This window comes from Marmota flaviventris, chromosome 1 (assembly GCF_047511675.1).
Source record: "Marmota flaviventris isolate mMarFla1 chromosome 1, mMarFla1.hap1, whole genome shotgun sequence".
Lineage (NCBI taxonomy): Eukaryota > Metazoa > Chordata > Mammalia > Rodentia > Sciuridae > Marmota > Marmota flaviventris.
Window position 1 is genome coordinate 76,587,936 of NC_092498.1, and position 13,640 is coordinate 76,601,575.

The following is a 13,640-nucleotide window of genomic DNA, read 5'->3' on the forward strand; positions in this document are numbered from 1 at the left end:
GACCAATGGTACAGAATAGAAGACACAGAAACAAACCCACATAAATACAGTAACCTCATACTATATAAAGGCACCAAAAACATACATTGGAGAAATGAAAGCCTCTTCAACAAATGGTGCTGGGAGAACTGGAAATCTATTACACAGCAAAATGTAACTAAACCTGTTACTCTCACCATGCACAAAACTCAAAGTGGATCAAGGACCTAGGAATTAGACCAAAGACCCTACATTAAATAGAAGCACAACCATGCCCAAATTTTCATCATGTCAAATTAGGCCCTGACTTCCTTAACAAGATTCCTCAAGTGCAAGAAATAAAATCAAGAATCAATAAATGGGATGGATTCAAACTAAAAAGTTTCTTCACAGCAAAAGAAACAATCAGTGAGGTGAAGAGAGAGAGTACATTTGGGAGCAAATTTTTATCATACACACATCAACATAAGCCTCCAGGATACATAAAAAAACTCAAAAAACTTAGCACCAAAAAAACAAACAAACCAATCAATAAATGGACTAAGGAGCTGAACTGAAACTCTGAGAAGAAATGTAATCAATCATCAAATATATGAAAAAATATTCAACATCTCTAATAATTAAAGAAATGCAAATCAAACCTAAGATTTTATCTCACACCAGTCAGAATGGAAGTTATCAAGAATACAAACAACAATAAGTGTTGATGAGGACGTGGGGGAAAAAGGCACACTCATACATTGCTGGTCGGACTTACAAATTGGTGCAACCAATCTGGAAAGCAGTATGGAGATTCCTTAGAAAACTTGGAATGGAACCATCATTTGACCTAGCTATCCCACTCCTTTGTCTATACCCTAAAAACATAAAAATAGCATACTACACTAATGAAGTCACTTCAATGTTTATAGCAGCACAATTCACAATTGCTAATCAGTGGAAGCAACCTAGATGCCCTTCAATAGATGAATGGATTTGAGAGACAAATGCATAAAGAAATATTACTCAGCATTAAAAGAGAATAAAAATATGGCATTTTCAAGTAAATGGATGGAGTTAGAAAATATCATGTCAAGAAAAGTAAGCCAATCTGACCCATAATGTGGGGGTGGGCGTGGAGAGAATGGAGGAACTTAGATTCAGCAAAGTGGAGGGAAGAAAGAGGAGGGGGCATGAGAGCAGAAAAGATGGTGGAATGACATGAACATCATTACCCTCGGTACACGTATGACTGTACATGTGGTATGACTCTACATTGCATACAATCAGAGAAATAAAAAGTTGTGCTCCACTTGTGTACAATGAATCAAAATGCATTCTGCTTCATGTATAACTCATTAGAACAAATTTTAAAAATTAAAAAATATATATACCAAGCTCTGAAAGAAAATAGATGCCAACCAAGAATCCTATAACCAGCAAAATTAAGCTTCAGGTTTGAAGATGAAATAAAAACCTGCCATGATAAACAAAAGTTAAAAGAATCTGCAACTAAAAGCCTGCATTACAGAACATTCTTAACAAAATATTCCATGAAGATGAAAAGAAAAGTCTGGGGTTGTGGCTCAGTGTTAAAGTGCTTGCCTCACATGTATGGGATGCTGAGTTTGATCCTCAGTGCCACATAAAAAAATAAAATAAAGGTTCTGTGTCAATTTACAACTAAAAATATTTTTTTTTTAATTTTTTATTGTGTGTTGTTCAAAACATTACAAATTTCTTGACATATCATATTCCACACTTTGATTCAAGTGGGTTATGAATTCCCACCTTCACCCCATACACAGATTGCAGAATCACATCAGTTACACATCCATTGATTTACAAATTGCCATACTAGTGTCTGTTGTGCTCCACTGCCTTTCCCTTCCTCCACCCTCCCCCCTCCCCACCTCTCCCCTCCCCTCCCCTCCTCTCTCTCTACCTCCTCCACTGTATAACCCTGAGGGTCTCCTTCCATTACCATGCAATTTCCCTTCTCTCTCCCTTTCCCTCCCACCTCTCATCCCTGTTAAATGTTAATCTTCTTCTCCTGTTCTTAGTCCCTACACTGTTCTTAGTTACTCTCCTTATATCAAAGAAGACATTTGGCATTTGTTTTTTAGGGATTGGCTAGCTTCACTTAGCATAATCTGCTCTAATGCCATCCATTTCCCTGTAAATTCTATGATTTTGTCATTTTTTAATGCAGAGTAATACTCCATTGTGTATAAATGCCACATTTTTTTTATCCATTCGTCTATTGAAGGGCATCTAGGTTGGTTCCACAGTCTTGCTATTGTGAACTGTGCTGCTATGAACATCGATGTAGCAGTGTCCCTGTAGCATGCTCTTTTTAGGTCTTTAGGGAATAGACCAAGAAGGGGAATAGCTGGGTCAAATGGTGGCTCCATTCCCAGCTTTCCAAGAAATCTCCATACTGCTTTCCAAATTGGCTGCACCAATCTGCAGTCCCACCAGCAATGTACAAGTGTACCCTTTTCCCCACATCCTCGCCAGCACTTGTTGTTGTTTGACTTCCTAATGGCTGCCAATCTTACTGGAGTGAGATGGTATCTTAGGGTGGTTTTGATTTGCATTTCTCTGACAGCTAGAGATGGTGAGCATTTTTTCATGTACTTGTTGATTGACTGTATGTCCTCCTCTGAGAAGTGTCTGTTCAGGTCCTTGGCCCATTTGTTGATTGGGTTGTTTGTTCTCTTATTGTCTAATTTTTTGAGTTCTTTGTATACTCTGGATATTAGGGCTCTATCTGAAGTGTGAGGAGTAAAGATTTGTTCCCAGGGTGTAGGCTCCCTATTTACCTCTCTTATTGTTTCTTTTGCTGAGAAAAAACTTTTTAGTTTGAGTAAGTCCCATTTGTTGATTCTAGTTATTAACTTTTGTGCTATGGGTGTCCTATTGAGGAATTTGGAGCCCGACCCCACCGACTGTAGATCGTAGCCAACTTTTTCTTCTATCAGACGGCGTGTCTCTGATTTGATATCAAGCTCCTTGATCCATTTTGAATTCACTTTTGTGCATGGCGAGAGAAAGGGATTCAGTTTCATTTTGTTGCATATGGATTTCCAGTTTTCCCAGCACCATTTGTTGAAGATGCTATCCTTCCTCCATTGCATGCTTTTAGCCCCTTTATCAAATATAAGATAGTTGTAGTTTTGTGGATTGGTTTCTGTGTCCTCTATTCTGTACCATTGGTCCACCCGCCTGTTTTGGTACCAGTACCATGCTGTTTTTGTTACTATTGCTCTGTAGTATAGTTTGAAGTCTGGTATCGCTATACCGCCTGATTCACACTTCCTGCTTAGCATTGTTTTTGCTATTCTGGGTCTTTTATTTTTCCATATGAATTTCATGATTGCTTTCTCTATTTCTACAAGAAATGCCGTTGGGATTTTGATTGGCATTGCATTAAACCTATAGAGAACTTTTGGTAATATCGCCATTTTGATGATGTTAGTTCTGCCTATCCATGAACAGGGTATATTTTTCCATCTTCTAAGATCTTCTTCTATTTCTCTCTTTAGGGTTCTGTAGTTTTCATTGTATAAGTCTTTCACCTCTTTTGTTAGGTTGATTCCCAAGTATTTTATTTTTTTTGAAGATATTTTGAATGGAGTGGTTGTCCTCATTTCCAATTCAGAGGATTTGTCGCTGATATACAGGAATGCCTTTGATTTATGCGTGTTGATTTTATATCCTGCCACTTTGCTGAATTCATTTATTAGCTCTAATAGTTTCTTTGTAGAGCCTTTTGGGTCTGCTAGGTATAGAATCATATCATCTGCAAATAGTGATAATTTAAGTTCTTCTTTTCCCATTTTTATGCCTTTAATTTCTTTCGTCTAATTGCTCTGGCCAGTGTTTCGAGAACTATGTTGAACAGAAGTGGAGAGAGAGGGCATCCCTGTCTAGTTCCAGATTTTAGAGGGAATGCCTTCAGTTTTTCTCCATTCAGAATGATGCTAGCCTGAGGCTTAGCATAGATTGCTTTTACAATATTGAGGTATGTTCCTGTTATCCCTAGTTTTTCTAGAGTTTTGAACATAAAGGGATGCTGTACTTTGTCAAATGCTTTTTCCGCATCTATCGAGATGATCATATGGTTCTTATTTTTAAGTCTATTGATGTGGTGAATAACATTTATTGATTTCCGTATATTGAACCAGCCTTGCATCCCAGGGATGAATCCTACTTGATCATGGTGTACAATTTTTTTGATATGTTTTTGTATCCGATTCGCCAGAATTTTATTGAGGATTTTTGCATCTAGGTTCATTAGAGATATTGGTCTGTAGTTTTCTTTCTTTGAAGTGTCTTTGTCTGGTTTAGGTATCAGGGTGATGTTGGCCTCATAGAATGAATTTGGAAGTTCTCCCTCCTTTTCTATTTCCTGAAGTAGCTTGAAAAGTATTGGTATTAGTTCTTCTTTAAAGGTTTTGTAAAATTCTGCTGTATACCCATCTGGACCTGGGCTTTTCTTAGTTGGTAGTCTTTTGATGGTTTCTTCTATTTCCTCAATTGATATTGGTCTGTTTAGGTTGTCTATATCCTCCTGACTCAATCTGGGCAGAACATATGACTTAAGAAATTTATCTATGCCTTCACTATCTTCTAATTTGTTGGAGTATAAGGATTCAAAATAGTTTTTGATTATATTCTGTATTTCTGAAGTGTCTGTTGTGATATTGCCTTTTTCATCCCGTATGCTAGTAATTTGAGTTCTCTCTCTTCTTCTCTTCGCTAGCATCGCTAAGGGTCTGTCGATTTTGTTTATTTTTTCAAAGAACCAACTTTTAGTTTTGTCAATTTTTTCAATTGTTTCTTTTGTTTCGATTTCATTAATTTCAGCTCTGATTTTAATAATTTCTTGCCTTCTACTTCTTTTGCTATTGTTTTGCTCTTCTTTTTCAAGGATTTTGAGATGAAGTATGAGATCATTTATTTGTTGGTTTTTTCTTTTTTTAAGGAATGAACTCCAAGCAATGAATTTTCCTCTTAGAACTGCTTTCAATGTGTCCCATAGATTCCGATATGTTGTGTCTGTGTTTTCATTTATCTCTAAGAATTTTTTAATTTCCTTCTTGATGTCTTCTATAACCCATTGATCATTCAGTAACCTATTGTTCATTCTCCAAGTGATGTATGCTTTTTCCTTCCTTCTTTTATCGTTGATTTTCAGTTTCATTCCATTATGATCAGATAAGATGCATGGTATTATCTCTACTCCTTTATATTGTCTAAGAGTTGCCCTGTGACATAATATATGATCTATTTTTGAGAAGGATCCATGTGCTGCTGAGAAAAAAGTGTAACTGCTTGATGTTGGGTGGTATACTCTATATATGTCCATTAGGTCTAGGTTATTAATAGTGTTATTGAGTTCTATAGTTTCCTTATTCAACTTTTGTTTGGAAGATCTGTCCAGTGGCGAGAGAGGTGTGTTGAAGTCTCCCATGATTATGGTATGGTGGTCTATTAGACTCTTGAACTTGAGAAGAGTTTGTTTGACGAACATAGCTGCACCATTGTTTGGGGCATAAATATTTATGATTGTTATGTCTTGTTGGTGTATGGTTCCCTTAAGCAGTATGTAGTGTCCCTCTTTATCTCTTTTGATTAACTTTGGCTTGAAATCTATTTTATTTAATATGAGTATGGACACTCCTGCTTGTTTCCGAAGTCCATATGAGTGATATGATTTTTCCCAACCTTTCACCTTCAGCCTATGTAAGTCTTTTCCTATCAAATGCGTCTCCTGTAGGCAGCATATTGTTGGGTCTTGTTTTGTGATCCATTCTACTAGCCTGTGTCTCTTAATTGGTGAGTTTAAGCCATTAACATTTAGGGTTATTATTGAGATATGGGTTGTTCTTCCAGCCATATTTGTTTATTTCTGTTACTAAACATGGTTTGTTTTCCTCTTTGATTATTCCCCCCCCCCTTTACTGTCCTACCTCCCACTGTTGGTTTTCATTGTTATTTTCCATTTCCTCTTCCTGTAATGCTTTGGCGAGGATGTTTTGAAGAGATGGTTTTCTAGCTGCGAATTCTTTAAACTTTTGTTTATCGTGGAAGGTTTTAATTTCATCCTCCATCCTGAAGCTTAATTTCGCTGGATACACAATTCTTGGTTGGAACCCATTTTCTTTCAGTGTTTGAAATATGTTATTCCAGGATCTTCTAGCTTTCAGAGTCTGTGTTGAAAGATCAGCTGTTATCCTGATTGGCTTACCCCTAAATGTAATCTGCTTCCTTTCTCTTGTAGCTTTTAAAATACTCTCCTTATTCTGTATGTTGGGCATCTTCATTATAATGTGTCTAGGTGTGGATCTCTTATGATTTTGCACATTCGGCGTCCTGTAGGCTTCTAGGATTTGGGATTCTGTCTCATTCTTCAAGTCTGGGAAGTTTTCTTGTATTATTTCATTGAATAGACTTCTCATTCCTTTGGTTTGGAGCTCTGTACCTTCCTGTATCCCAATGACTCTTAAGTTTGGTCTCTTAATGTTATCCCATATTTCTTGGATGTTCTGCTCATGGTTTCTTAACATTCTTGCTGAGCTGTCTATGTTCTTTTCCAGTTGAAATACTTTGTCTTCATTGTCTGATGTTCTATCTTCTAAGTGTTCTACTCTGCTGGTAGTATTCTCCATTGAGTTTTTAAGTTGGTTTATTGCTTCCTGCATTTCTAGGATTTCTGTTTGTTTGTTTTTTATAACCTCTATCTCCCTGTATAGTTGATCCTTTGCTTCCTGGATTTGTTTGCATAATTCGTTGTCGAAGTGATCTTTCATTGTCTGATTTTGCTGTTTAATGTCTTCCTTGATACTCCAGATCATCTGAAGCATGTATATCCTGAATTCTTTATCTGACATTCCATCTGCTGCAGCTGTTACCTCTTCTAAAGTTGCGTTGACCTGCATTGCTTGTGGTCCTTTCTTTCCTTGTCTTTTCATACTGCTTGCGTATCTTTCCTGCAGGTGCGGGCGGCGGCTCTGCTCTCTCCTTATTCCAATTGGGGTGTCGTGGCTACCACGCCGGCAGGTCACTGGGCCTGTTCTGGGAGCTGGCGACGGCTCTGTTCTGCCCCTACTCCAATTGGGGTGACGAGTGTACCACGCCGGCAGGCCACCGGGCCTGATCCGCCGGTCGGTTGCAGGTTTGCCTACCCTGCAGGCGCGGGCGGCGGCTCTACCCTGCCCCTACTGCAAATGGGGTGACGTGTCTGTCGTACCGACAGGCCACTGGGCCTGTCCCGCTGGTCGGTCACAGATCTGCCCACCTTTCGGGCACGGGTGGAGGCTCTGCTCTGCCCCTACTCCAATTGGGGTGTCGTGACTACCCCGCCTGCAGGACGCTGGGCCTGTTCCTGGCACGGGCGGCGACTCTGCTCTGCCACTACTCCAATTAGGGTGGTGTTTGTACCACGCCGGCAGGCTCCTGGGCCTGATCCGCCGGTCTGTTGTAGGTCTGCCTACCTTGGAGGCGCAGGCGGCGGATCTGCCCTGCCCCTCCTACCACGCCTGCCGATCCCTGGGCCTGATCTGCAGGTTGATCACTGGTCTGCTCACCCTGCGGGCACGGGTGGCGGTTCCGCTCCGCCCCCACTCCAATTGGGGTCACGTGACCACCACACCGGCAGGGCCTGTTCCGGGCGTGGGAGAAGGATCTGCTCTGCCCCTACTCCAGTTGGGGTGACGTGTGTACCACACTAGCAGGCCACTGGGCCTGACCCACCAGGCTGTCACAGGTCTGTTTACCTTGCAAGCGCGAACCGCGGCTCTGCCCTGCCCCTCCTACCACTGGGTTGCGGGTCTGCCCACCTTGCGGTTGCGGGTGGCGGCTCCGCTCCGCCCCCTCTCCAATTGGGGTCACGCGGTCACCACGCTGGCGAGCCACTGGGCCTGCTCTGGGCGCTGGCGGCGGCCCGGCTCCTTCCCTCTGGCTCGACGACAAATTGAGGAGACTCGGGTGACTGTGCCTCACCCCCCCTACCAGGAGACCAACTGCTTATGTCACCACTGGTATTGATGAAGTTCCCTCCTCCGCCGCTTTCTGCAGACATCAGATCTCTGCCATGTTGGTATCCTATGCGAATGGCAGCATTTCGTTCCCCTTGCCGGGCAACCAAAGCACCGGGTGAGTCCTGACCGGCCCTCAGCAGGATCCAGACCGAGAAGCAGTTTCCGCGGGCTCCTAGCCCCGGGCCAGGGAAGTTCCGGGAGCCGGAACTCGGCCACTCCGTACTCGGTGTAAGCTCCTATAAATGTAAGCTCCAAGAAGCAGTCCCCGCGGGCTCAGTTCCGGGAGCCGTAATTCGGCTGCTTAGTGCTTGTTGTATGCTCTGGTAGGCGCAGGGTCCAAGAAGCAGCCTCCGCAGGCTCAGCAGCCCTGGGCCGCCCCGCGCTGGGTATTCACTCCGATAAGATCAGGTTCTAAGAAGCACCCAGGCGCTGAGCCCTAGCAATCTGTCTGCAAGCCGCAGGCGAATTGCAGCCTGAAATTACCTGTTCTATGGCTGAATGAGCTGCGGTCAGTCGAAAACAGCGGTGGTGACGTCAGTTTACCAACATGGTGGCTGCTGGCCTCCTCTGTGGTCTGACCGGTGTGGAGAACCGAGATGGACCGCTTCCTTCCCCCGTCTCGAACCCAGAATTCAGCCCTGAGTACGGTGCTTGCGCGGCTGGCAGAAACTGCAGCGCTGTAACCCTGCGTCTCTATCCCAGCGCACGCTGCAGATTCTAGCCTCGGGCCGATTTGCTGAATAAGCAGTGCGACAAACCTCTCGCGTTTGAGTCCCCGTAGCTGATCCTCGTGCGATGGAAATCCTTCCTCCAGGTTCCGGAGCACCCCACTATTGCTGGAAATTCCTAACAAGATATCCTTTAGCCGTCCTGACTTGTCATACTCCCACACAGTGAAGCAGCACACGGGGGCAATGCACTCCCCTCGCCGCCATCTTTTCAGACTCTAAAAATATTTTTTAAAGTAAAAATTTTAAATATTAGATGGAAAAAAGTGAAAACCAGCAAAGGTAAGAACTACACTAAAGTAATAATCAACCAAAGGAGAAACTAATTCAAATTAAAAACTATAAATACACTTGTGAGTAGGAATTCAAATCATATCTCAATAATAATGCTGAAAATTAATGGCCTAAACTCATTAATCAAAAGATACAGACTGGCACACTGGATTATAAAATAATATCCAACAATATTCTATCCAAGAGACTCACCTCATAAGCAAAGACATCCACATGATGAAGATAAAAGTATCAGCAAAAACATATCACTCACATGGATCACATAAACAAGCAGGGCTTTCTATCTGATAAAGTAGACGACCTCAAGCCAAAGTTAATCAGAAGGAAACAAGAAGGCCATTTCATACTGCTTAAGGGAATTATACACCAACAAGACATAACAATCTTACATATTTATGCCCTAAACAATGGAACATGTATCTACATCAAACAAACCGTATCAATTTCAAGAATCAAATAGAACACAACACAGTAATACTGGGTAACTTTAACATGCCTCTGTCACCATTGAATAGATCCTCTAAACAAAATCTAAATGAAGTCTAGAAGTAAAAAATATAATTTAGATATAACAGACACATATAGAATATTTCATGCATCAATGAGAGAATACTCTTTCTTCTCAGAACTTGGACCCTTCTCTAATATGGACCATGTTTTGTGTAAGCTATCACATATGTTGGCATATAATTGTAATATTACCATTATATATTATTAGCATCTGTAGGGTTATTTTTATAGCTCCCTTTCCATTAATTTTTACCTGCCTTTTTCTTGATTAGGCTTATTTTTATCAGATTTTAGTTGTATTATTTCTCCTCTATTTCATATATTTCTACTCTTACTTTTTCCTACCTAGTACATAATATGAAAATAATTTGATTCCTATCTAGCTTCTTTCTGATACAAGTACTCTTACATTATAAATGCTCATCTGAGCACTGTTTCATCCAAGACATTCTGGTATTTTAAGCTTTTTACTCACTTCATTCAAAGCACTTTTTATTTACTTTTCTTGTGTTTCTTCCTTGACCTCTGAGATATTTATAAGTGTGCCATCTAATTTTGAAATAGTTAACATGTGGGGATGGGGTTGTATAGATCTTAAGATAATTGATTTCTAATGTATTAAAATATGTGGAGACAGTCTTCATGATTTTAAATTTTAAGAAAAGAAATGCAATTGGTTTTTATTATTTATTTATTTATTGTGGTGCTGGGCACTGAACACAGGGCCTTGAGCATGTGAGGCAAGAACTCTACCAACTGAACTGTCTCCCCAGCCCCACAAATACTTTTTATATTAATATTAGTTATATACATATTAAAACTCATCAAAGTGCATACTTCAAATATGTGCACTTTATTGCACTTCAACTTTACGTCAATAAAGCTATGGGGAAAAAAAGAGTTTCAGTAGAGAAAAATAAATCCCACATAAGCTTGATATAAGAAACAAAAGAGTAAAAGTTTCTATAGGCAATGTATTCAAATCAGAAACACCTATTCACAAAAGAAATGAAAATCATAACTTAAGATTTAATAAGATAAATGAAATTCTTAAAATCAGAATTGGAAAGAAATAGAAGTAGTTATTAGAACAGAAAAATTGAAGAAATTCATTCATTGCAGAATTGGAGGCTAAAATAAAAAGAACATAAGAGCAAATAAAATGATCTTTTCATGCCTGAAACAAAGGAAACTGGAAAGCAAAAAAATTCTAAAATGAAAAAGACATTTTAAAACTCCGAAAGAAAGCAGCAGCTAAGAGTGTATCATGCAACAAGAATCTCTGAAAACCGAACTTAACATAAAATGCTAAAAATGGCATAGTAATTTTCAGTAAATAAAAACACTTAAATCTAAACAATAAAAGAACACATAATATACCCCAGATCATCAACTAAAAATGGCTAACAGAAAATTCAAAGGAAACAACTGAACTTTAAAGAAAAAATAATTATTTGGGCCTTCATTCATACAGACTAAATCACCTATAAGACCAAAAAACAAAATTATATGTTCGCCACACTTGTACAAAACACTTTATTACAGAAGAAAATAGAGTAGAATATTTAAGATACTCAAGGAAAAATTTCTGAACCAAGTTTTTTTTTGTTTTGTTTTTGTTTTTTTGTCTCAGTTTTAATCTGGCCAAATCAACTTGAAGATTTTGTTCACATGGAAGGACTTGGAAATACTGCATCCATGAGTCTTCCCTAGGCAATCTTTCAGAGGACTAGTTTTAGATGACCAAAATGATTCATGTGACATCAACCTAAGGATTGAAACTGGGGTATGGTGGCAGAGACACGCCTGCAATCCCAGCAACTAGGGAGGCTGAGGCAGGAGAAATTGAGAGTTCAAAGCCAGCTCAGCAACTTAACAAGGCCTTTAGCAACTTAGCAAGAACCTACTTCAAAACAAAAAGGACAGGAAAGGAAAAGGGAAGGGAGCATATTGAAGTCCTAAGTGTTAAGAGACCCAAAAATTCCACTGAGGCAGAATGATATTAAGACCAAATGGTGTTCATGCTTTATCAAGGATGATACCTTTTTTCTGCAAACATCTGCGGCAAAGTTTACCAAACTAAATCTTCAAATACTTACATTTAATTCAGTTTTTAGCACTTCTTCAAGAAGATGACCTATGTGTTCTTTATTTTCTTTTTTGTCCATAACTATACAAATTTCTTGTGATATTCTCTCTGAAATAAAATGAAAAAAAATTAAAATTTTCACATTCAACAAAAGAATACAACAATAACCTCCCATGCGGACACCTGTGCTTAGCTGCTTTTCAAAGCCCTTGACTAAGAATAAGGAGGTTTTGGCTTCAGGCCACGTGGAGTAACCACTATTGTACACCAAGATATCTTCAATTATTTTTATACCCAAGGCAACAAATCTGTTCATTAAACACTGGTTGGTGAACAACCCATCATACCACACTTAACGGAAATAAGAGATCTTAGTAACTAGAAATCACAATCATTTGGTTTACCAATTCCTCTAGAATGCCAATGCAATAAAATTAAGTTTTTGTATTTACTTTATCATAATAAAAATAGTTCAATCTTTCTAAATTTGAACTTTCCTCTTAGAATTGCTTTCATAGTGTCCCAAAGATTTTGATAAGTTGTGTCATGATTCTCATTTACCACTAAGTATTTTTTTTATTTCATCTCTCATTTCTCCTGCTACACATCAGTAATTCAATAGCATATTATTTAGTCTTCAGATGTAGAGTAGCTTCTTTTTTATTTTATCATTAATTTCTAACTTCAGACCATTGTAATCTGATAGAAAGCAAGGTAATCTCTATATTTGCTCAGAGAAGAATTGTTTTGTGGCATACTATATGATCTAAGAGAAGCATCCATGAGCTGTGGAGAAAAAAAAATATATTGATTTTTCATTCACTGATGGATGAAATAGTCTATATATGTCCATTAAGCCTAAATTACTAATTGTACTTTTTTAGATCTATAGCTTGTTTTTGTTTGAAGGATTTAGCCAGTGGTGAGAGAGTTGTGTTAAAGTCACCCAGTATTATTCTGTTATGTCATATTTGAAATTGAGAAAAGTTAGATGATAGAGATGTTCTATTGTTTGGGGAATACATATGTAATATTGTTATGTCTTGCTGATGTATAATTCCCTTAAGCAGTATGAAATGGCATTCTTGGTTAATTTTACTTGAGGTCCACTTAATCTGAGGACAGAAACCCCTGTTTAAGAGATCCATGCTAACAATATGTTAATTTCCAACCATTTTACCATCAGTCTGTTGATCTCTTTATGGGGTGAGTCTCTTGGTGACAGGATATTGTTGGGTCTTGAATTTTTAATCCAATGTGCCAGTCTATGTCTTTTGATTGATGAGTTTAGGGCACTGACATTCAGTGTTATTATTGAGAAATCATGTTTATTCCATGTCATTTTGATTTATTTCTGGTTTTTAATTTGAATGAGTTTCTCCTTTGATTGACTATTCCTTTAGTGTAGTTCCTCTTTTTGCTGGTTTTCAATTTTACATTTCATTTCTTCTTCATAAAATATCTTATGTTTTGTAGTATAGGCTTTCTAGCTGTGAATTCTTTTAACTATTGTTCATCATGGACATTTATACTTACTTATATTTGGATTTTTTTTCTTACTTATATTTGGATTTTTTTTTCATGTCTGACACTTCTGAAACCAGTTATTTTTCATGGCTCTGTCTTTTGAGGACCAGGATATTTGATTAGTATATTTCAATCTGGTTTTGTATTATATTCTTATTTTTTATTTTTAAATTTTTTACTTTATATATAAGAAAGTTCATTGCCCTCAGCATATTCTTTATAAGGGTAGAACATCACCAAATAAATAACCTAACATTACATCTCAGAGCTCTACAAAAAGAACAAATCAACACCAAAAGCAGAAGGCAATAAATAAAATTCATAATGAAAAAGGAACTATCATGGCAGATCCCACTGAAATACAGACGATAATCAAACTATTTTGAAAATCTATACTCCAATAAAGTAGAAAATAATAAAGACATCAACAAATTTCTAGAGACAAATGACCTACCCGAACTGAATAAGGAAGACATAGAAAGTTTA

At 38.6% G+C, this 13,640-nt stretch overlaps 1 protein-coding gene across 3 annotated transcripts in view; it reads right to left on the bottom strand.

Annotated features, from left to right (window-relative positions):
• Window positions 1-13,640, bottom strand: part of Crppa (CDP-L-ribitol pyrophosphorylase A) — a 312,498-nt gene that overhangs the window by 177,159 nt on the left and 121,699 nt on the right. For all 3 annotated transcript variants that reach the window (XM_071608033.1, XM_071608031.1, XM_027932651.2), the window contains one exon: window positions 11,638-11,735. In XM_071608033.1, the coding sequence (XP_071464134.1) occupies window positions 11,638-11,735 (98 nt within the window). The remainder of the gene's footprint in view (window positions 1-11,637; window positions 11,736-13,640) is intronic.